Source organism: Girardinichthys multiradiatus, chromosome 23, assembly GCF_021462225.1.
Source record: "Girardinichthys multiradiatus isolate DD_20200921_A chromosome 23, DD_fGirMul_XY1, whole genome shotgun sequence".
NCBI classification, from domain to species: domain Eukaryota; kingdom Metazoa; phylum Chordata; class Actinopteri; order Cyprinodontiformes; family Goodeidae; genus Girardinichthys; species Girardinichthys multiradiatus.
Window position 1 is genome coordinate 13,750,309 of NC_061815.1, and position 23,531 is coordinate 13,773,839.

At 39.5% G+C, this 23,531-nt stretch overlaps 4 protein-coding genes and 1 long non-coding RNA gene across 5 annotated transcripts; 2 read left to right on the forward strand and 3 right to left on the reverse strand.

Annotated features, from left to right (window-relative positions):
• Positions 1–167: 167 nt before the first annotated feature.
• On the reverse strand, positions 168–4,226 carry mmgt1 (membrane magnesium transporter 1). The gene is made up of 4 exons (XM_047353736.1): positions 4,103–4,226; positions 3,740–3,792; positions 2,593–2,696; positions 168–1,006 (listed from the first exon to the last, which is right to left on the reverse strand). The coding sequence occupies exons 1-4, from the start codon at positions 4,224–4,226 to the stop codon at positions 850–852; spliced, it is 438 nt and encodes a 145-aa protein (XP_047209692.1). The 3' UTR covers positions 168–849.
• Positions 4,227–4,816: 590 nt separating this feature from the next.
• Positions 4,817–8,110, forward strand: pfdn6 (prefoldin subunit 6). Its single transcript, XM_047353950.1, has 4 exons — positions 4,817–4,995; positions 5,162–5,232; positions 5,321–5,445; positions 7,831–8,110. The coding sequence occupies exons 1-4, from the start codon at positions 4,932–4,934 to the stop codon at positions 7,949–7,951; spliced, it is 381 nt and encodes a 126-aa protein (XP_047209906.1). The 5' UTR covers positions 4,817–4,931; the 3' UTR covers positions 7,952–8,110.
• A 3,552-nt stretch (positions 8,111–11,662) lies between these two features.
• On the reverse strand, positions 11,663–13,709 carry her5 (hairy-related 5). The gene is made up of 3 exons (XM_047354369.1): positions 13,590–13,709; positions 13,413–13,508; positions 11,663–12,837 (listed from the first exon to the last, which is right to left on the reverse strand). The coding sequence occupies exons 1-3, from the start codon at positions 13,638–13,640 to the stop codon at positions 12,400–12,402; spliced, it is 585 nt and encodes a 194-aa protein (XP_047210325.1). The 5' UTR covers positions 13,641–13,709; the 3' UTR covers positions 11,663–12,399.
• Positions 13,710–15,630: 1,921 nt separating this feature from the next.
• LOC124860930 (transcription factor HES-7-like) lies at positions 15,631–19,298 on the forward strand. The gene is made up of 5 exons (XM_047354539.1): positions 15,631–16,065; positions 17,798–17,866; positions 18,207–18,302; positions 18,416–18,509; positions 18,610–19,298. The coding sequence occupies exons 2-5, from the start codon at positions 17,813–17,815 to the stop codon at positions 19,236–19,238; spliced, it is 873 nt and encodes a 290-aa protein (XP_047210495.1). The 5' UTR covers positions 15,631–16,065; positions 17,798–17,812; the 3' UTR covers positions 19,239–19,298.
• On the reverse strand, positions 16,257–23,141 carry LOC124860931. Its single transcript, XR_007036503.1, has 3 exons — positions 23,069–23,141; positions 16,976–17,095; positions 16,257–16,371 (listed from the first exon to the last, which is right to left on the reverse strand). It is a non-coding gene; the product is annotated as an uncharacterized LOC124860931 (long non-coding RNA).
• Between the last annotated feature and the right edge of the window lie 390 nt (positions 23,142–23,531).

Sequence of the window (23,531 nt, forward strand, 5' to 3'; positions counted from 1 at the left end):
CCACTAACTACAGATTATTTTCATTACATGGAGAGGTCCTGCAACATCATCACAGCACATACATTACAATTATTCATCTATTTGATCATGAAATGGTTTTCATTTCCATCAGCAGGATAAAAGATCAGAAGCGACTGAAAAAAAAAAAAAAAAGAGCATCCACTTTGTAAAACCAGTATGAACTTTATTAAATTAAAAACAGGATCTTAAAATGGAAAATACTGGAAAACAAAACTCATCTAAATGAATCATTTCTCTGAATTTCAACTCCATGTTCACAGTATCATTAGAATGACGGTTTCCTGCTCTCACGTCGAGCTGATTTCCTGTGGCTGAATCAAACTAATTCCCCCACAAAAAGGATACATGGTGCCTGCAGGAAATCGTTAAGAGAAAAACGGGCTCTTATGTTTATAAATCCTGTTTACGACTACTAACTTAAAACTTGGCCTGGACAGCAGTGGAAGAGGGGTGGGGGGGGGGCTAAAATTATACAGTAACAAACCGCCATAGAAAAAAACAAAGATTTAAAAGATATACCGAGGACAGCATTATTCTGATTTAGTTTAAAAGAGGAAAACGTCGGAGTATTTTAAGACTAAAGCTATTGTATTATACCATAGATAAAAACAAAACTGCATGGAAAACAGAAGGGTTGGCACAGTCAGTGTTGATTATGGTGGTAACCCCTTTATGGACAGAGATGCAAAATTTAGACAGCATATTAGTTTATTAATAAATAAAACTTTAAGTGGAAGTAGTTAAGTTCTCAGACCATCCCCTCAGCCAGTCTAACAAAAACAAATCCTATCCGGGCGGCGAGAAGGTCAGAGGCAGGAGAAGCCCGGTTCAGTGCGAATGCTCCAGCTTGCGTAGCCTGATGGGGTTGGGAAGAGCCTGCTGGTTGAGTATGGAGGAGGGCTCCTCGTTCGGTGTGCGGAATAAAACTCGACCTCGATGGTTGAAGAGGTAAAACGACGGGTGATTCCTCAGTGTGTCAAAGGTTCTGAAGAGGAAAGAACATGATTTTTATTCACAGCACTGCAACTCAACACAAACTGTGGGTAACCCGGTGCTGCCCTTCCCCAACTTATTACTGCTGAAAGAAGGCAACTAGATTTTCTATCATAAAAAGACAAACTCAGTGGTCTTGAAATGTATCCGGGCACCAAAAAACAGACGCGGTCCCACCCACAAGCAGTCAAGGGACAGCTTGAGGCAGAGGGTTAAATGTTAACAGGACTGAATGCACCATTTACACCGTCTTCTACAGGGGGTCATTGTTCCTGGACGGTGTAGAGGTGGCTTCATCAGAGGAAATAACTTCCTTACAGTTCTCTGCAATCCGGTCCTGGTACTTCTTGCAGAATGCCGGTCTTGTTTTTATCTTAGAGATAATTGGCTTCTTAGCTGCCCTTCATATCAAAAGTCTAGGCCACACTGTACATGCAGAAACATTGTCTAATGCCATTCCTGGACAAACTCTGCACTGGTGGTAATCGAAGAATTTAGTCGAGTCCTTTTTAAGAGACAGTCCCAGCACTTACCCTGAAACTCTCTTTATAGTAACTGACCCACTCTTCTTGAAGTTCTTAAGGATTTGATAAAGAGTTGATTTGTGTACAAACTTACTAAAAGAAATCTCCATTATGGCTGAAACAATTGGACACAATTAATCGTGATTAATCACATCCATTGTTGAAATAATCGTCAACTAATTTAGTAATTTTATAATTGTTTACTGGAGTACACAGATTCTAAAACATGCCATCTGCAGAGAAAACATCCCACTCAGACCAGTACATAAGCCAAAACTGTACACAAATATAAACATTATGCATTTAAAATGAAAAACCTTCGTCTGTAAATATGCTCTATCCAGAACTCCTCTAGTGACAAAGCTTTAACTTCAGCTGGTTCACATTCTGTGAAGAATCCCCTATTAAGCACCTTTTGCTATCCGATTATTAATCGATTCACTGGAAAAAAAATAGTCGTCAGATTAAATCGATTAGAATAATAGTTAGTTGCAGCTCTAGCATCCATACATAGAAGGCCTTTAGATGCAAAGCGGGGGTGATAGCATGTGTTTCCTCGGACGTAACTACAGTTGACCAGAGAAGGATTTCAAGCACAGCTCCGTGTTTAAACAACCATTCTGCTCTTGTACTTCAGTCAGAATCACCCTGTCCTCTTTACCACTTCTAGGCTAACCAGAAGATTATTCAACTGATGCCAGCAGGTCAATTGTTGTTGTTCTTTTAAATAACTTTTAATTAACTGCATCTGATGTATCTTCATAGCGATGTAGACTCAACAGAAATGTTGACCAAGAAAGCGGGTTTCCTAATTTTACTTAAATGTCTGTGGGTAAAGTGGTGCAGCAGGTACTTCATGGTGTAAACTAGCATCCGGCTGTACGATAAACAGTTGGCCCTGAAGTAACAACTGTGTTATGGGAGTTATGTGCATGTCTCGGGTTAAAGGCTCCACAGAGCTGTGTGTCTATGAATGCATCTGAAGTGTGGTGGCTCCCCTGTGACGCAGGTCACAAACAGCTCCTACATCAGGGGATTGATGTGCTCCTCTTACTTGTTTTTCAGCTCTGAAGAAGCATCCATGTCCTTGAACTCTCCAGCAATGTGGACGATCCCATAACAGGTCATCACAAATGATAATAAGGTCTGCAGGACAATCTGAAACGGGAGGGAGGCAGTGCAGATTGTCATTTCATCAAGATGAAATCTTCCCTTTAAAAACAAACATGGCAACCCTCAGATGACATTACATGAGGCAACTAATCAGAGTTCCTTTCTATACGTCCAATAATGTTTTGAGCTGTATGTGAGAACGCTTCATGGATTTCTGGAAACAACAAAAAACATTGAAATGGTTTGTGAAGAGAACGTGGCAGGCTGGAATGACAAGATTTCCTTATCAAAGACCTCAAGGGATCATTTTGAACCAAGTTGTTTTAAAAACCACATGGTGTGGTCGATGCATTCTAGGAAGATCCTTTTAAAAGTCTCAATAATGTTTTCTGCAGAACCGCTGCATCACCAAAATTATCACCAGGCTGGCAGCATTACAATTAGTTCAGTTCTACCAGTTGGCCCAAGGCAGTAGCCACCAGTAGTGCAGCCTAAACCATCACCATCATTCCAGTCAATTCCAGAGGGAAAAAGAAAGACAGAAATCTCAAAGCTCAGCAGACAGAAAAAGAGAAATTGTTTGGGTAAGCTGCAGTGGAATGAGATCAGACTTCATGCAGTGCCACTGTATTTGCAAACCATGTAACCATTTCATGTGAGACAAGCATTAATGGGAGATCTACACCAATTAAAACTCTGAGCATGATTATTCATAATCACCGCCATCTACAGCAGTGTCCATCATGGTTTGGGGGTCTTCATATTAATTATGGCTCAGATCCCAAAGGTTGAACCCCTTACAACTCACTGCACCACAAATGCTATCAAATCCATGTTAACATCTTCCAAAAGTTGCTTGTCTCCCACATCGCTTTCCATTGGCAGCTGATTCCTGGGCCTCTTGTGATGTCATTGACCCAAAAACACACAAAGCAGAATTAACAGCCTTTTCCCTTCAGTGGCTGTTTTTACAAACTGGTCAAATCCTGCAGGCAAAATCCACGCGTACGTGTGTGTTTTCCTGTCAGTCTATACTGTTAATGAAGAAACACAGAAGAAAGCCTCTTCAGAAAACTGAAGTTACTCACGTCAATTGGTAGCGTCTCATGCTCCTTCTCTGTGAGCCGCATGTATGATCGATCTACAGGAAGAATTGGATTTTAATGAGAACGGGAAACAACTGCTTAATCAATCAGTACCTAACGTAAAGCACATCAAATATGTTCAATCAGCGCGTTAATAAAACGCGTCATTGTCATGATCACGGTGGAAATAAATGTATCACTGTCGAAGGTGAATATTAAAGCCCTTCCGCCTCAGAGTTGACTGAGCGCAGCTAAGCTGCCTGAGAGGCAGGCCCTGCTGATCTGTCGACCGGTCCAGAGCAGACTCAGACCGGCCAGAACAAACCGACACGGGCAGATCTACCGGCTCTTTACGGTGAAACTCACGCTGTGCCGCCGAGAAAGCTGCGTGGGCCAGGGCAAAAAGCCCCACACCAACAACACCTTTCCAAAACGACGAAGCCATCTCGAAGCGGGGCGCAGAAGGACTGTGGGCACTGTCGTAAAACATAAACAGCGTCGTAAGGAGTCGTAAATAACCAATGCGTCATATTCAAAAATTAATAACTGAATTCATTAGACAAAAATCTATTCCGACACATTTTACACTAACGATCACAGTTTTTTGTGAAAAACATTTTTTAGAAGGGTTTAGGTACCTTTAGTCTTTTCAAGTATAATTGATGCCTTTGGACAGCCAATGCTGCGTTTTTGTGACCTCGGAAATAACAACTTTACACACAGACCTGGAAAAATTAGAAAACTTGTTTGTCAAATGTAAAATGAAAAATAATAATAAAACAAAAAAAACTAAGTTTACAAATAAGTTTACTCTTCTGGCTATCACTCCGGTTTTTAAAGTGTTAATGAATAAAATAATGATGTTCAAAGAATAATTAAAATGTTAAATGTATATATAGTGTTGCATGTTTCATTGTATTTATTTGTTAGGGACTAATCAGTTATACACAAAATGATCTATATATACGTTTTATATCATGTACCTTGTTTGAGTTGTTAAAAACAAACAGTGGTCTTTTGAAATTTGCTAACACGAAAGCAGACATTCCGAGTCTTTAGTATGCATTGAATCCACCACAACATCCGGTCTGTCCATCGCTTCTTCCTGTCAGCTAGCACAGAGCTCTTATGTTGTACAGTGACATTTTGGTACATTTCTCTTACTTACAGCGCCGTTAAAAGCAAAATAACAAGCATGGCAGAATCAATTCAGAAGAAATTAAAAGCGGAATTGGAAAAGTATACACAGATACAGAAAGGTGAGCGCATATCAGCATGAATATGAGGCTGCCATGCTGTACCAAGCTAACACACCTTATTAGGGCAGTTACCAGTGTGTAAAAATGTCCTTTTAACTTATTTATTTATTGTGGTAGCAGTCCTGTGTCTGGATCCAGATGGACTTATTGCTGCTGTCTGTTTCAGATGTTAGTATGAGCGTATCCGCCAGACAGAAGCTGGAGACACAGGCGGCAGAGAACAACATTGTTAAAGAGGTAACTCCGCTTATCTTTTTACTGCAAATGAAACACCGCCATTGAGTTCTTTAGATGATTACACGCATGGTGTCCTCTGTCGTTCCAGGAGCTGGATCTACTGGACAGCTCAAACACGGTTTTTAAGCTCATTGGTCCTGTGTTGGTGAAGCAAGATTTGGATGAGGCTAAAGCCACGGTAGCAAAGAGATTGGAGTACATTAATGGAGAAATGTAAGGAAAAGCTCTGTTTATCCCAGTGTGTCTTTACCTACAGTCCCTACATCATATAGAGATGATCTGTAGTGTCTTGCAAAAGTACTGACATTCCTGGTTTTCCACATTGCAACTACAAACTTAACCATTTTTTATTTGAAATTTATGTAAAACAACACTATGTACGATGTTGTACATTGTATTCAGTGCCTTTAACTCTGTTGCCTCTAAATAAAGTCTGGGCAACCAACTGCCTTTAAAAGTCATCTAATCAGTACATATTTCCCAACTGTGTATTATTTAAATTAAGGATAAATCCAGCTGTTCTGTTCGGGCCTCAGAGGATTGTTAGAGAACATTAATGAACAAACAACATCGTAGAGACGTAGGAAGGCAGGTCAAGGTTGCTGGATAGTTTAAAGCAGGATTAGGATATAAAACTGGCAAAGCTTTAAACATCCCACAGTTTAATCCATAGTGTGGCATAACTGCAAACCTACCAAGACTTGGACAGACAACAAGCCACCACAAATTGGGCCTTTATGGGACATGGGTATGAACAAAGCCATTGTTCAAATAAAGCCATTTGAAGTCCCGTTTGTTGTTTGCCACAAGCCTTGTAGAGGGCACAGCAAGCACTTGAATGTAAATGCTCTGGTACGATGGCCAACAGGTGCAAATGCACAGCAAACAACTGAACGCACAGCAAATACATGATTGATGCAAACTCCAAACACAAAAAAAAAACCCTATGTAACAGAACAACGCTGCAATCACAGAAAATAGACAGAAGCTGAAGGAACAATTCTGCAAATACTAAAACAAGTTAAAAAAAAAGAAAAAGAAAAGCTGCAAACTCGCTCCACAAAACGGAAGTGCACCAGACCACTAGGTGGAATTGACCACTAATTTTACCCACGCAAATATGCTGGTGTTCTGTAATACTGTAAAATATCATGACCACTTAAAAAAAAAAAAAAAAAAAAAAAACATGAAGGAAAATGTACCCTTTCTTTCCTTCCTCTAAGTTTCATCTGGACAATCCTGTTATTAGCTCTACTGAGGGTCTGGTCCCATATGACTTGGTGGTCGACTCCCTCTAGTGGTCTGGTGGACTTCGTTTTGTGGAGCGAGTTTGTAGCTTTTTTTTAACTTTCTGCTGTTTTTGTATTTGCTGCATTTTTCCTTTTGCTTCTGTCTATTTGTGTGATTGCAGAATTTATTTTTTGCAAAGTTTGTCTGTTGCATTGGTTTTTTGTGTTTGTGTGTTTTGGAGTTTGCATCATTCATGTGTTTGCTGTGCGTTTGCACCTGTCAGCCACTGTACTCTGGTCAGATGAGATCAGAACTGAACTTTGTGGCCTACTTTCAAAATGTTATGTGTGGCAAAGAAAAAACATACACTATGCCTATGGTAAAACATAGATATGACAGCATCCTGCTTTGGGAATGCTTTTCTTCAGCAGGAACAGGGAAGATGAATGAAGCTACATACAGAGCAATCCTGGAGGTAAACCAGATAGAGACTGAAAACTTTAGGCTGGGGCAGAGGTTCACCTTTCAGCAGGACAGTGATGCTTAACATACAGACAGAGCTGAAATGGAATAAAATACTCTGAGGTTTGTAGTTGTAATGTGGAACATCCCGAGGGGGTATGCATGTGTTTGATTTGTAAAAATATTTAAAAACATAGACATGATTTTTTTTATTGGAATTATTCCCAAAAGTGTGGCTGTAGGATTCCCATTTCCAGCTGCTGCACCTCTGATGTGTAAAACTCTACTCAGTTTAAATCACTGGGTCCGATATTGTAATTCCTTATCATAGTGGGCCAGTAGAACTTCATGTAATACTCAGTATTAAGTTGAGATTAGTCTGAGACTGAAGAGACAGACAAAATATTTTTTTACAGAAATAAAATAGAGGTAAATAGTTGACTCTTGAACAAGGAGATCAGTCGGATTTACCTTGTTTCTTGTTTGACACTTGACCGTCCTTCATACAATAACGTCTTTTATCTTTAAAGGTAATCAAATTGGATACATCTGAAGTCTTGCCATAGATTATCATTTGGATTTAGGTCTGGACTTGGACTGAGCCATTCTAAGTGAATATAACTTGATCTAAACCATTCCATTGTAGCTCTCACTGTATGTTTAGGGTCAGTGTCTTGCTGGAAGGACACTGACCTTTGTTACAGCTTCTAACACAGGGGTGTCCAAAGTCTGTCCTCTTGGGCAAACTGTATAAGTAAGCTGAAATGTTTTTTATTATAGTCCAAAGTGTATGATTACTTTTAAAAGGCAATCTGAATCTATGTCAACCCAGGTTAGGCGTGTTGCTGATGTAACTTAATTTTTTTCCATGCACCTTATTCCCTATTTCTTCCTGTCGCATTACAGTCAAAGATACGAGACACTTCTGAAAGACTTGGAGAAGAAATCTGAACATCAGCGAGAGGTCCTGACCAGTTTACAGCAGGACTTTCAGAAAGCTCAAGGCCTCATTGCTGGAAAAGTATGATCCAGGGACATTTTTCCAAGCATGGTGAACACCCAGCAGAGGGATAATATAATGTACACCTACTACATGAGCTGAGCAAATTCTCCTTGTATCTTGTCATTAATTTACAATGTTCTTACTGTGACTGTTCTGATGTTACTAATAAACATTTGTTTTCCATTTCCTTGTGTGTTATTAAAACGTTTTAAATTATGTAAAAATCTAAACGATGCAGAAATGGTCCATTCTGTTTCCATTGAATGTTTGTTTTAGTAATGGGGGCATGCCGGTGGGCCACTGGAGCCGCCCCCACCACAGAGAGAAGAGAAAAAAACTTCACATAAATCAAGCGCCCTCTTACTGAAGTTTAAACACAACTGGAGGCTGCCGTTTGAAACATTCATTAAAACGCTTTAAAGTCTTCTAGGTAATAAAGACAACAAACCAGACTGAAAAAAAAACGATATTTTCGTAGGTTTAACCCAACCACAAAAGGTTTCAGTAGCTGTAAGATTATTTTTTCACGCCATCGCGTCACAGCCGTGCTTTCCTGCACGAGCCGTCAAGCGTGGCTCACGTGTGACTTATCAGCTTCAGGACCTACCCTCAGGTGCGGCTGTTTTTTTAGCGCACGCGCACAGCGAGGAGCTGTAAAGATGGCCGACACGTGTCCATTGCTTAGTTGTTTTTTTTCCATTTGGCTGGCACGTCTTCATCAATATGGAGAAAGTCTATTCTGTAGTTTTTGGGTTGCTTCTTAGCTTTTAATTTGATTTTCTTGCTGCTGCAGAGATGACGCTGCATACATTACTGAACTTGTCCCGTCTTTAGCAAAGCTGTTATTTATTTATTTTTTTTATCATTTCCAGAAAACCTTTAAAACTCTAAAGCCGCTGAGTGGACAGCTCTTTGGATCTTGTTGTATAGAAGAGCTGAGTGTGGGAAACTAATGCATCGGGTGGTTTGTTGTACCCAAAAGGTGCCTTTATTGCCTTCTGTCTGATGTGGGAGCAATCAAACACTTGTTAGAACCAACTGCTTGGCTGCTTCTTGATGGGAACAAATGTAACACTTTGGACATTTGCTCCTAAGATGTTACTTCCACCCACAAAAAATAATCCTAAAATAACTGCATTCTCTGTTTATTTGTTTTTATCCGACAGGTTTAATCGGTATGTATACAGAATCCAGCTCTCACGAAACGCTAATCTGATTCCAGCTTTAATTGATTGACTTTAGTCCTGTGGAGGCTTTTCTTCGGCCGGTTCAACGCGCCACCAGACGCACAGATCCTGCACCCTGTCCAGCGATCTGGATTTTGGATGCGGATTTTTTTTTTTTTTTAACAGAATATGGGGTAAGAACGCTGTCAAAAACAATGTATATGTAAAGACGGAAATGTGTGCATATTAGTCAATAGTTGTGCATAAGTAAAATCCAAAAGAGATATTGTATATTTTCTCTATAAGAATACGAAATAAAATGTTACAGATTCAAGAAATTACAAACACAAAGTTCAGGTTTACAGTTGTGGTTTATTCTTTATGAATACAATATGCTATAACAGTTTGTGAATACGATTTATTTTCTATGAGAATACGAATTTACATCAGCGACTTGGTGTCATGTGATCTCAGGCTCAGGATATAGTGGGTGGAGTTATACAATGATGTACACTAGGTGGCGGTATGCACCTCTGAATTTGTTGCGAACCGCCAGCAGAAGAAGAGAAGAAGAAGAAGCAGCTCTAGCGCAAAGATGACGGACCAAGAGCATATATTAACGACATTAAGACATATATAAACTTTTTAACATTACCTGGCTTTGTACCTTAGTTTATTGGTCCGTTCTTTTGACGCTAGTGCTGCTTCTTCTTCTTCTCTTCTTCTGCTGGCGGTTGACTAATATGCACACATTTCCGTCTTTACATACACATTGTTTTTGACAGCGTTCTTACCCCATAAACAGACTAGTTGGATTCATCCTCCCAAACCAGCTAAAAGAGCCTGGTGAATGGGAACTTCTGTTATTCGCGTATTTCGCCATGACCCGCAACAATTCCTTGCTTGTATAGTTTCAGATGTGCGCCAGTAGGTTCATATGGAGGGGATTAACTCAAACTGAATTAACCATTGGGGGCAGAAAAAAAACAAAAAGCTATTTTAGAGAATATGATGGATGCTTTAACATATTCTAACAAATTTCATTATGAAACTCAGTCATCAACATACAGAAGAAATGTTCGGGATTTTTCCAAAAATATACTCCAAAATAAGTCGATTTTATTCCATTTTATTATATACAAGGTAAATTTACAGTATGGAAGAATATCTCCACCCAGTGGTAAACAGAACATGAAATTCTGAAGGGGTTTAAAAACAAATTCAAATAGAAATCAAGGTGCCAGAGTTATGCATTACATAAATGCATTTTGAATGAGAATCAGTGGTACAGAAAACTTGCCAAAGGGACAGAAAAGGCTCTATTCACTTTATAAGACTTTAAAAAAAAATCTAAACACACACAAGAAACAAGTCACATGAATACAAGAAGATTCAAATAAGCCCTTATCTCCCACTTCACCTTTTATATGTAATGCACAGGATTGTAGCTAAAACAATTGTTGGTTTCCTCTTTAAAATGCACAGCATTGGGACAAATTTGCATCCAGCCAAAAAGTTATGACCTATATGGTAAACATCTTCACTCTCACTGGCAACCAAAATACAGAGCCATGCAAAAGTATTCATACCTGTTTAACCTCATCTCACTTTATCACCTTGAAAACTATTGTAGTTGGATTTTGTCATAAACCAACCCAGAGAAGCACATAATTGTGCAGCTATATTATATACACTATATAGTGCTTAATGTCTTTAATGAATAAATAAAGTGCCTGCCTTTGTATTCAGCACCCCCCTCCCCCCTCCAAATTCCTTAGTTGAATTTAAGTCTGGACTTTGAGTGGGCCATTCTACGACAATTCCTATGCTTTGATCTGTACTATTCTGCTGTAGCCGTATGTTTAGGGTCATTGTCTTGAAATTTTCACAACCTCTCCAGTTTTTTCTTCCAGGATTGCCCTGTATTTAGCTCCATCCAACTTCCCTCTCTTTGCTGAGGAAATAAATCGTCTCATCATGTGTTGGTGGGTTAGCTTCCCACCACACACCGTGTTTTGCATTTAAATCAAAAACCTCATGTTTGGTGTTATTTTACCAGACCACATTCTGCCACATATTAGCTTTGTCGCCTATATTGTTATGACAAACTTCAAACAGGAACTCTTATATTTTTCAACAATGGTAGTTTTTGTACTCTGTAGTCTTTAATAAAAGGCCAGATTTGAAAAGCATTACTAAAACTTGTCCAGTCGACAAACTCTTCTGCCTGAGCTGTGGATCTCTGCAGCTCCTCCAGTTACCACAGAACTCTTGGCTGCTGTGGTGAAGTTATTTTTTGATATGGTTACAGCGATATCATATTTCCATTTTCATATGATGGATTGAACAGTGCACTGTGAGATGTTCATCACTTGGAACATATCATGTTCCTGACCTGTCTTCTTTGTTCCTCTGTCTTCATCAAGCTTCTAACTGGATTTATACTGAGAATAAATAACTCACTGGTGGACCTGTGTACTTCTGGTAGCTTTACATGATAAGCACCAACTCACACCACACTTTTTTTAAAAGCCTTTTATGTAACTAGATTAGAAATAACACATCAAGCTTTGCATGCCAAAATATGTTTTATTTGACTAGAAGCATGAGGCCTTATACAGAAATGATCTCAAACATTGCAGTGTTTATACCAAGTTGTGGATTAGATGCTGCTGAACCGGTCTGGATTCTCAACATGTGTGAATGACCACAATCTTCTCCTACTTTACATGTCAAAAAGTCCCCCAAACACCATGTAGAGACAACAGGTCTCCTATCAACATTTCAATAGGCATCATAACTGCTCTCCAATCAGGATAGAGTATGTGTTAATGTTCCTGTAGATGGTTCTCCTCTTCTCACAAGTGAAGCTGCAGGAACCTTCAAGGCAAAGCCACTCAAGGAGTCAAGAGGCCACTTTGGCCACACCAGGTTATTGTGCTGAACTGAGGACAATCATGAAAGCACTCTCACAATGTCTGTGACGAGCAAAGCACAATCACACCACCACCCATGGTGGTAAACAAAGCAAAGGAAGACACTTAATGCATGGTCCTCAACAAGAGGACGCATTAAAATTGCAGGGTGCAAAAAAACCCCAAAAAGAACATAAAAAACATCTTTTCATGCAGGGTTCATGTAGGAAAAATTAAAACAGGAAATACATGAAACAAAATTTTAAAACATTAACATTATCTGCGCAAAAATTTCCATGTTGTACGAATAGAAATAAACATTATGCAATGTGTTGGTTTATAGCAGCCAATATGGTATAAAATCATCTATAAAAAAAAAAATATGTGTGCATTATTTAGGCCAAGGTCTCCATACAGGATCAGCAAAATGTGTTGTGGAGGAGGAGAAGGAGAACATCTGCCTGGTTTCAGGCTGCTGTAAGAGGAGATGTTGAGGAGACAGAACAGCCGGGACATCAGCAGGAGCAACCACTGGAAACGTGTGGAGCGGTACTGGGGAGGAAACCAGCGCCTGAGACTCTGAAAGCTTCAAGGAGGCTTGGAGAGCGTTGGTCTCCTCCAACTCCTGACTCTTTGAGGCTATAAACTGGCTGACCCTGAACAGACAGGATCTCATGCCATCATGGTAGCTACAGGTACAGGTGGGTCTCGGTTCCTCAGGAACCATCTTCCTCATGGTCTGGTGATCCTTCTCCGACTTCTCCTTTTTCAAGAATTCAACAACACTCTCCAGGATCTCGGCCTTCTCTACCTTTGGATTCCTTAGTTTCTACAAGAAGAAAACATAAAAGCAAATCACAATGTGTTTATCACATGATCATTTCTTGTACATTGGTGCTATGGACTTCTGCTCATTCTACCTAAATGTAATATTTTATGGTATATGCTTTATCTGTAAATAAAGTGAGCAAAGAATACTGCATTTCTTGATTAAGGGTAACTTTCTGTACTATATTATTAACTTTAAAAAAGTATGGTTTCATAAGGGTCTCAAACTCCCAATCCCCGAGAGTCCTGCGTGTCCTGCAGCTTTGAGATGGACCCGGACCGTCCCTGAATCGCCTCCTCAGGGTCATTAAGAAAAGTCCTGCTAGTGACCTAATTATTAGGTTCAGGTGTGTAACTGTATCTTTTATTGCAGAGGGAATTAACTGATTATAGAAAAGTGGATTAAATCAGTCGACAAAGCGGCACGAAACGTGTCGAGACACACGACTTCACTTCGTGACTGAAACAGTCTGGTACAAAACGACCAAAACTACGAAATGATTAGAGCCCACGAGTTTACCGACAATAACGCTCATATACGCGGGTAAAAATCACCAATATGGCGCAAAGACGTACCTCATTTTGCGTGTTTTCCAGCATCAGAAGCCGCAAAGTTTCCAGGCTGTTGTTGATGCGCTCCCGTCTGCGTTTCTCCATCAGGGGTTTGGACACCTTCAGGGTGGAAAGGAAAATACGTTGTGGTAACATCTGAACAGTTTAAAACAGTCTGTTCTCCAGGACTGCGCTGCCTACCTTCCTCTGGGTTTTGTGTTCCAGAGACCCAGGTGACGATAAAGCCTTCATGCTCCTTGTTTGCCCAGCTCTCCTTCCTGAATGAATGTGGAAGCAGAATGAAACGCGTAACTTTGCTTTTATTGATGCCCTGTTGATATCCCTGCCTTTAGACACGCCTCCGCTTGATGCGCCTCTCCTGAGACAGTCAGCGGCGTGCAGGAAGGATTTAAGGCCTATTTTACGCCCAAAAAATCCGATTTGTTAACCAATTTTATTTGTTTTTGAAGTCAGTTAAATTTATAGAGCAATCAGAATTATAAGTTAATAGCCGAAAACACGTACTTTTCCAGAAAATCTTATTACATTTATTTTTCTTTGAGACGCGTAGACAAATTTAATACAAATAAAATACAAATAAAATACTGGATTATTTTATCGAATGCTAATCATGCTTTCTTAATAATTAAGAATGAATTATATTTGATTGAGAAGCGAACACATTTTTACAAAACGCCATTTTATATTTAGAAACTTGCCATATTTCTGCAAAATGAATGGCAAATTCCTTTAACCAAATGGAATTTTTTTTTTTCCAAAGCATTTAGATGACTTGGGAAATCATGTTATAGTTCGGCATGGCTGCTTTTATAACTTTGTTTCTTCTATACTAATCTGTAATAAAGAACATGCTCTTTTAAGAAGGAGAGTTTTAGGCTCGGTCACACTCTTGCTCAAAATCCCAATTTGACCATAAACGTTTTAGACATAAAATATAGCATTTGATAACCAACACAGATATTATAAAGAGCTGTTAGCGGAAAACCTGTTATACTGAGGCGACTCATCTCACAGGTCTTGACAATATATTTCTTTCATGACTTTCAGGTATTGTTCGTGTAGTTGTTTTTTTTTTTAAACCTGACACTTCTTTTTTTATCCTCCCCTTGTTCACATTTCACATTTTAAAGCTCACCCTATTCTATATGCTACCAGGTTATTTACAAGGAGTGGACAGAAACCAGCTGAAGCCCTAAAAGTCCAAAGAAAAGACATGAAATACCTTCAGAAAGGATAAAGCACCTACGAGCAAGACCATGTTTAAAAACTGCAGGGAGGTCTGGCTGCTTATAGCTACTTATACAGTGTTGTGAAAAATATTCCCCTCCTTTCAGATTTCTTCTGGTTTTTTTTTTTTTTATATCATCAGACACATTTTAATATGTTTCAGACATAACCAGGGTATCCACATCTCCCTTAAACTGTCAGGTTTTATGTAATGAGACAATAAATTATTAAAAAACTTATCCACACATAATGTGATATTTATTCTGTACCAACACATCTGAAGAACTAGCAGTTCTTGTTAAGGTGCAAAAAACTGGTTGCATTTTTATGTGTGCACACCCTTAAATTAAAATGTTCAGCATCCAGTCTTCCAGACCACGGTTGTAGTGAATCAGATTTATAGCCTAGGTTACAAGGGATCAAAAATAACCTTATTGGACATTTTTGACGATCTGTCTCTCAGCAGAAGGATTTAAAAAAACTGACAGTATTTAATACACATATATAATCGCGCATCAATAATTAGATAAAAGGTGGAAAGATGGCAGCTGAAATTGAATAAAAATGTATCGGTTTTAACTTTGTAACACCAAAGGGTGTGGACACACATGTAACCGGGCTGTTGCATTTTTCCCTTCAGTTATGGTTAATTCGTTGAATTGTGTTTAATATTTGTCAGCCTTAGCATCCTTTTACCGATTTACTCACCATCCCTCCTCTTTACAGTTAGTGGCCCCTACCTGACCAAAATATAAAAAAAACTTTTAATGAAAATTCGCACTGAAATAAAATAAAATAAAATAAAATGTAGGCCTGTCATTTCTGCGCACTTTATTGCTCCAGGATCCCTATAATAGGCTAAAGTGAGGGGATTACACTGGGATGATCGGATCAGGGCTCCCTGCAGAGATTAAGTGGCTTTTCAGGCAACGATCCTTCCGTTTGAAATCAAAGAGCAGAGAGATTAGTGGAGGTCCAGAGATCACCGCTGGTTGTCATGGCAGAGAAGTTGGAGACCTCTAACCCCTAACCCGCATATACTACAGATATGAAATGATTCAGGTAACATCTAATATTTAAGTATAACCCACTGTTAAAGTGGGGAGTAGGTGCTGGCGCGAGCTTAAATGCTTGGAGACACGCGCCCTAGAAATAAACCTCAAAGTGCGCTCGCGCTCCAGCGGGTGGAAACTTAATTGGTTTAAAAGGTGCTTTTTGTTTGCGGAGAAATGAAGCGTCTACTTCCTAATATCGGGACTGCTCGTGTGTGTCACCAACACAATGACGACGTTTAAAAAGGAAAGAAAGGGAGCCAACCGAGAACTGGACAACTGGTTCGATTCTGGGAGACATTGTGGGAAACAATCCTGGCGGAGAGCAGCGCACTCTTAACACCCAGGTGTAACAATCCTCCTCACACGGCGGACTGGTACGTTTCAATCCTACCTTTTGCTCCATGTGGCCGTTTTATGAGGTCAGGCGTTTCCTTTGAAACATTCTCGAAATCAAGTTTCTTTATTTATTCAGCATATAACAATTGAGCCAGTGATTCAAGTACTTTACATTTCCCACATTTTTTCATTTTTTATTTTTTATGTAATGAGAGCAAATCATTGCTGTCTCACACGTCATAAAAGTCCCCTTAGCTGCTCATTTTCTCACTTTATTTCTGTTCCCACGAGTGGAAAGACGGGTTCCCAGGGTCTCACTTCTTCACTCCATCCACACGGAATTGCTAAAATAAACCAGAAGGAATAAGGAAATTGCCATCAGTGAGCAAAAGTAATCTACATTAAAAAATAAGTAAAGTAAAAGTCAGTGCATGTCTAAAGAGCATGCCCTAAAAAAGTGTTCATCCCCCTGGACCATTTTATCATCTTATCACGTTACAGCCACAAACCTCTATGTATTATACTGAGATGTTATGTAACAGAACACACAAAGTACTGCATAACTGGGAAGTGGAAGGAAAATGACACACAGTGTTAACTTTTTGCTTACAAATAAATATATGAAAACAGTGGCATGCATTTGAATACGCCTTAATTCTGAATGCCCCTAAATAAAAATAAGTGCTATTTTCTTCAGAAGAAACCGAATGAATAAACAGAGTCCACCTGTGTCTGATTCATAGTAAAAATCCATCTTTTCTGCGAAGGCCTCAAATGTTTGTTAGACAACATTACTGAACAAACAGCATTATGAAGACCAAGGAACACAGGTCAGGGAGAAAGTTGTGGAGAAGTAGAATTAGATTCTAAAACAATATTTTAAGTTTTGAACATGTCTCAGAGCTCTGTTCAGTCATTTAAAAGATTATGGCACGAGAGCAAACCCACCAAGACATGAATGTGCCCCCAAATTGACACAACAGACAAGGAGAGTGTTAATCTGAGAAGCCAAGAGTCCCATGGAAACTCTGGAGAAGCTGCACAGATCCAAAGCTCAGATGGAAGAGTCTGCAAACAGAACAACTATTAGTTGTGTGCTCCAAATTTCAAGCCTTTTGAAAGAATGGCGAGAAGAAAGACAGTGTTAAAAGAAAGGCATGAGAAAGCAGTTTGTAACAAATCATGTAGGGGACCAGCAAAGACGTGGAAGCAGGTGCTCTGGTCAGCTGAGACCATGAATAAACTTTTAGGCTGAAATGCAAAACACATTATGAGTGGCAGAAAATGAACATTACACGTCACCTTAAACACACCGTGGTGACACACGGTGGTGGCAGCCTTTTTACTGTGGAGATGCCTTTCCTCAGCACAGACAAGAAAACTGCTCAAAACTGTTAGCGATATATCCCAAAAGATATTTAAATAAAATAAAAAGTAGTTCTACAAAGGATTGACTTGGGGGGAGCTTAATACCCTTTTTTATTTTTATTTGTAAAACATGTTGAAAATCTTGTATAATTTTCCTTTTACTTCACAATTAATCTCTTACTGTTGGTCACAGAAAATCTTCCGAAATAACGTTGAATGTTGCAGTGGTAATGTAGCAACCTGTGGAAAAGTACAAGGGATTTGCAAGATCCTGAATGCAGGCCCACCATAAACCTCTCCCTCTAAGTGACCTCACTCTCACCTGCTGGCCAATCAGAACCAGGCTTCATGGTCTACTTATAAGCACCCACCACCATCAGGGTTTTTTTTTTATTTCTGCAGAGACCTTTGGACAACATGACCAGGAAACCACAAAGCCAAACTCCTGAAGATGGGAAGAGTAGAAAAAGGGTAGGAAACAGTTTTCTTTTAATTGTTATTAGTGAACAATTCTGTTTCCATTAACCTTCCTTTGTATGTGTTTGATTCATTTTATTAGCATTATTTGATCCTTGTGATGCTTTATCACTTATAAACCAGCTCTTGGGTTGCCATCTTGAAGTCCTCTTGCAGGTTTGTTCAAAGGACCATCTGACCTTCCAGACCTTCTAGGAAAAGGAGTTTTGGATCCAAAATTAGTGTCGCAATAACATTTGCAGTACACTCAGTGGCTTATAGGGGCCACAGGTATTTTGTTAACTGCAGGTGACTGTTTGTAAAGCCCCAAAAACATCAATTTACCTGTTTTTAGATTTTGAAGCCAGTTGTGGAGAAGAAAAGAAGAGATCGAATAAATCAAAGTCTTGCTGAGCTAAGAAATTTGCTGTTGTGTTCCACCTCTGATCCCGTGAGTCAAGTCAAAGCTGTCACATCTCAGCTCTTACAGTACTGTGCAAAAGTCTTAAAGTCAATGATGACTTGTGTTTCTTTCTGTTTTGTTTTATCTCTTACGGACCCCAGCGACTTCAGAATCCTAAAATAGAGAAAGCAGAAATTCTGGACTTGGCTGTGGAGTATCTTAAGAAGTGGACTGATAGGAAGGACTTGAATAACGGTCAGTCATGAAAGAAACTGTTTATGACCTCCTCACAGTTCATTTTCAAAGCAAAAGCTTTTAAATATATGTTGCTACCACATGTCTTTCCCCTGTGCAGACTTCAGGACTCCTGCAGCTTTGGGGAAACTTGGAGCCACAGAGTTCAGAGATGCTCCTCTCCTCAGCAGCGAGAGTGCAGGTTTCCAGCAGTGTATGGCCCAGCTGAACCGCTACATGCACAGGATCACACCAACACAGAGAACAAGCCTCACCGAGGGACTCAGGCATCACTTGGGGAGCTGGGAGCCAAAACAAAACTCCACCCACAGCAACACGATGGAACCTGATGGTGCGTCTGTGGAGGCAGTTTGCACATCCGAGAGCAGAGGAGAATCTCCCTGGCTGCTTTTCCCTTCCCATCCCTCCTTTCAGCCTCTCTCCTGCTCCACACCATGCGAAGACTATCTCTCTCCACCTCCCTCCCCCTGGTTCTCCCCCTCTTTGTGCACATTTACCGCTTCTCCTTCTTTCCCGTCCTTTGCCTGTCCCTTCACCTTCCCCCACAGCCTATCACCTCTGTCCTCTAACACCTCCTTCCTTAGTATCTCACCCACACTTCCTCACACCAGCCCTCTTGGTCTCCACGTCCCCCTGCTAACGTCATTAATACCCCCGCTTCAACTCCCAGACAGGGAGGCTTCACCAGCAGACTCTCTGTCAACCATCTGGAGGCCCTGGATGGGATGAGAGGCTGGACATCTGACACAACGACAGCAGAGCCTCCTAGAGGGAGTTCACTGCATCTGTGCAAAGGACATCCATGACTGTACAGTGTATAGATTAATAAAACTGCCTATCTATTATCCTTGTAAATAAATACTTTATGTATCAAAAGCTAATGAAGCCTCTGTTTTTACATTTATTTATTTGAACATAAACGTGTTTTATATGTAGGCTGCATGGTGTAAGAACCCTGAGGTGGCAACTCAGTTGAAGAGTCAACAAACACACTATATGCATGCATGAAATCCCATGCACATGAAACATGTATTGAATTTCCATGCAGAAGGCTCAAGCTGACTTTCATTCCTGTCTCTACCAGTCAATAGCAGTTAGGGGTGTGGGGTGTAGGCTAATAACTTAGCATGCATGTTTGTGGGCTGTGGGAGTACTTGAAAAACATGTAAACTCCATTCAGAAAGGGCCTGCTCTGATATCTGAATCCAGGAGCTTCTGCACTACAGTTTTATAACTCTACTTTCATAATGTTTGTGGTCATATTAACGTTGCCATACAGACAATCTTACAGGTCGTTATATTTATAGCCATTACTCTATTCTACTTTATTTTCTTTCAGAAGACTGGGGGTTCCACCTTTAGTCTATAGAGCTTTTCTAAAGTGTGCTTGAGAAAGACACTTTAATACCCACCAAACACCACTGCCTCCATTAGAGTAATCATTGGATTGCCATTGTGCTGTATTGTGGTCAATATGTTAAACTTTGGTTTTATCAGACCAGTGCACCTACTACATGTTTGCAGTGCTCCATACTGGGTTTGTAGCAAACTGCAAACCAGACTTGTTCTGACTTTGTGTTGGTCGAGCACATAAAACCACATTAAACTTTGTGGTTGTAGCATAATAAAATCTGAAAAGTGTCTGAAAGCCAGCTAAGTTCCATTTTATACAAATCAATGGTAACATCTGTCACATTTGGGCTCCATAAAGCACAAGAACATCTGCAAGGATCAATGAAGTATCTAATTGGACCAGAATGTGTAATTTTAGGCAACAGTTTTCAGAGACTGCTTTTCTGTTTACAGATGCAGGTTTTTATTGCTGTAGAATTGTAGAAAAGAGCCCTTTTTTCCAAGACAACTTCAGCTTTCAGTTTAAAAGAAAATGTTTACATGGCAAAACAAGGAACTCATACTGTCAAATCTTTGGTGAAGAGATGTTAATAAGAACAATAAAATAAAGAAAAAGAAATACTAACATAGTTGAGGATATATTCCCTGTGACAGGAGCTTAACAGCTATCATTCGTCTTTGACTTGAAGAAGTAGTAGTAGTTTTCAACCCAAAGCAAAACTGATTATTCTGACTAATCCATAAGAGTGAAAAGTCCTCTTTCAGCTGTGTTTCTGATAGCGCCTGAAGAAAGGATTGTTGCAGAGTCAATATGTTATATTATTAGACTGTATTTGAAATGTATTATTAAATATCAATTGCATTGGCTTTCATTCTCGAAATTATTGGAAAACTGGCAAAGTTGATCTGGAAACATGCATCTTTATCTATGGTCAACAGAGGGCAGCACTGACACATCAATGCGCTCAGCAGCAGTGTTCGGACTCTTGATCCCTCCTTGAGGAGGAGAGTAATAAAGGGGGGCTGTGATGGGGTCAAAACTGGGGATATCACTGAGCTTCTCCATCAGTGATGAGTCCAACATGCCTGTTCACCATTCCTCGCTCTTTTTGTCTGTCATTGCTCAGCTCAGTCCATATCTCAAGATTAAATCTCTATTACGAGCTCTAAATATTTTCAACGGGGAGGCATCAAAAGATTTGGCTTGAGAAAACAGAATTTACCACATGATACAACATGTCTTTGGATAATTGTTTCTTTTTTGCTGCCCCCTTTGCTCCCCTTTTCACTGGAGGAACTTTCTCTGTGCGAGTGCCATTAGTTATGAGGTGGCCATTGTTCTTTGTCAGAGAAATAAGAGGGCTGGCACGTCACAGGGAGCTTGGTTCTCCACACTGACTCTCTGCAGCGTGTTTTGATCAGTCTGCACCGACTCAAGAAAGCAGCGAAGGTCGTTCACTGAGAAGAGGAAGTTTTCTGCGGCATGGCACATAATTAATAGGGAAAGAAATCATGACTCGGAGTGACCTGACAGTGGCTGAAAATTCCCTGGCATTTTCTCAGAACAAGCTGAATAGAGCCTATCCTGTTACCCTCTTTAATCACTGCTTCTTTTTTCTTTGCTTGCTTGCGTGCATTCCTGATTTAAAGGTGTTGGGCTGGGAAGATGTCATGGGATGTCACGTCATGGCCTACTGAGAGTTTTTGAATTCCTGCATGTTGGTGCATTTCACAAATCTAAATGCGTAGACAATGCTGGTGTCAGCTACGTCCATCTCACATGTATACACTTGCAGACCTTGACAGTATTTGCAGTAAACAGCATGCGTGTTCGCTGGTACTATGTTACTACAGCGTTTCAATTGACATAATGCTGTGAAATGCATTACCAGCTTGTTTTGCTAGTAACAAGCATGGTCACCAAACACAACAATATGTGAAACCCTAATATTCTTTTAATTTCCAGCAGGAACTTAAGCAACATTGAACTGGAACATAACCTGAAGTCAGAATTCTTACTTGCAAAGTTGAAGAGTTCTCATTCATGATGGCTGCTATGTACATAAAAGAAAGTGATAGCTACAGATACATTGGCTACTGTTTTTTACGCTTCAGTTACTGTCCGAGCTATTTTGATGAAACTTTGGCTGCAGCGTAGCCAAAGTTGCTGAGAAATATCAGGTTGATAGCCTGATCGATTAGCACTACAATTAGAAATCTTCAATGATTTTCCCACTTCCAGCTAGAACATATGCTACATTTTCAGTACAAACAGAGTTTCAGGTTCAAGTCAGGTTCAGGTTTCAAGCCAAAAAAATGATCTAAATCTCCTTTGAAGTCAGACTTTGGACCTGAAAAAGTCAGAAGTCTCTTGAAATCCAACCTCAAAATCCAATATGGCTGCTGCACACATAAAATGGTGAATCTTGAATAAAAAAAGTTTTTATTTGTACTTCTGACAGTTTATACATTACAAAACAGTCACTAATGATACAACTGTAAAACCTAAATGGCAATGGTAGCTAATAGTAATTAGCATGGTAACTCAGCAACCTTCTTCCTTCAAGTTTTTAAGACTTGCAGTTGGAATGAGGTTAAGTTGGGTGAGACATCCTCCCCAGATCTGATTTCATTCTTCAGATTTAAATAAATAATATAAATATATATAAGTATATAATATAAGTAATGCAGCAGGGATGGGCAACTATTAGGCAACTTTTAGAAATGACTTTAAATCCTTACATTTTATTAATATTGTTTTTATTATTATCATCATATTTTCCAAATTAGCTGAATTCACCAGAAAAGATGTCTTCAATCCATTTTCTACTCCGCTTTATGCCTGCAGGGCCTGCAGGCTACATCCTGACTGGGTCATCAATATATAACGGGGTGAGGAGGTTAGAGTGTAATGAAAAAAATTCAGAGGGAGAGAAAATGCTGGCTCCAGTCACTGAAATATACAAAACAGAAGCCAGATTTTGTTCATTTTATATTACTTTCCAGCAAATTGTTTTACAAAATATTTAACTCACATAAAATGTCTCCACTAAATATAATTTTACTCACAGGTATATGTTATAATACTACTGTTGTAATCATCTAATGTTTGTTGAACAACTAACATTTTTTTTGAAGAAAGAACTCTAATGACTAGTTTTGGCAGCACTAGTGGCCTTTGGGAGAAGACATGCAGGACAGGTTACCTTGGCTGGGAGTCGAACCCAAAACACGCTGCTCCAATGACTTTGAATATAGGTCACACGTTTGACCTCTGCGCCACCACCACAGCAAACTAGCTTTGATTTAAAATGTCCACAAATGGAATTCAATTTATTTTTCAAATCAGCATGATTTTATAAAAAAACAAAGATTAACTGAAGCTCAGCTACAGCTGTGGAAGACTGACTCTGATCATTGCAGGGTCTGGTAAATCCATCCAATTACCATTAAATAACTACACCAAAATATCCTTACTGTTCACTTACTTTATTGATGTTTGGACTATTAATAGCTGAATAAATCAAATATACATTATTTAAAATAAACATTATTGTACCCCTTCTTGCATATGGAAAATAAACAACAAAAAAGTTTCAGTTCATTTTAGTCGGATTTAGGCCATTTTAACAAACTTTCTAAGCAGGACCGGTGTGCTTCACAATCATC

Coding starts and splice junctions, on each gene's coding strand:
- mmgt1 (XM_047353736.1), bottom strand. CDS start 4,226: ATGTTTTACGACAGTGCCCACAGTCCTTCTGCGCCCCGCTTCGAGATG. Junction 3,793..4,102: donor AGCTTTCTCGGCGGCACAGC/GTGAGTTTCACC, acceptor TTCTTCCTGTAG/ATCGATCATACATGCGGCTC. Junction 2,697..3,739: donor ATGAGACGCTACCAATTGAC/GTGAGTAACTTC, acceptor CTCCCGTTTCAG/ATTGTCCTGCAGACCTTATT.
- pfdn6 (XM_047353950.1), top strand. CDS start 4,932: ATGGCAGAATCAATTCAGAAGAAATTAAAAGCGGAATTGGAAAAGTAT. Junction 5,233..5,320: donor AGAACAACATTGTTAAAGAG/GTAACTCCGCTT, acceptor CTGTCGTTCCAG/GAGCTGGATCTACTGGACAG. Junction 5,446..7,830: donor GAGTACATTAATGGAGAAAT/GTAAGGAAAAGC, acceptor GTCGCATTACAG/TCAAAGATACGAGACACTTC.
- her5 (XM_047354369.1), bottom strand. CDS start 13,640: ATGAAGGCTTTATCGTCACCTGGGTCTCTGGAACACAAAACCCAGAGG. Junction 13,509..13,589: donor AACACAAAACCCAGAGGAAG/GTAGGCAGCGCA, acceptor TCCACCCTGAAG/GTGTCCAAACCCCTGATGGA. Junction 12,838..13,412: donor TGGAAAACACGCAAAATGAG/GTACGTCTTTGC, acceptor TTCTTCTTGTAG/AAACTAAGGAATCCAAAGGT.
- LOC124860930 (XM_047354539.1), top strand. CDS start 17,813: ATGACCAGGAAACCACAAAGCCAAACTCCTGAAGATGGGAAGAGTAGA. Junction 18,303..18,415: donor TGTGTTCCACCTCTGATCCC/GTGAGTCAAGTC, acceptor TACGGACCCCAG/CGACTTCAGAATCCTAAAAT. Junction 18,510..18,609: donor TAGGAAGGACTTGAATAACG/GTCAGTCATGAA, acceptor TCCCCTGTGCAG/ACTTCAGGACTCCTGCAGCT.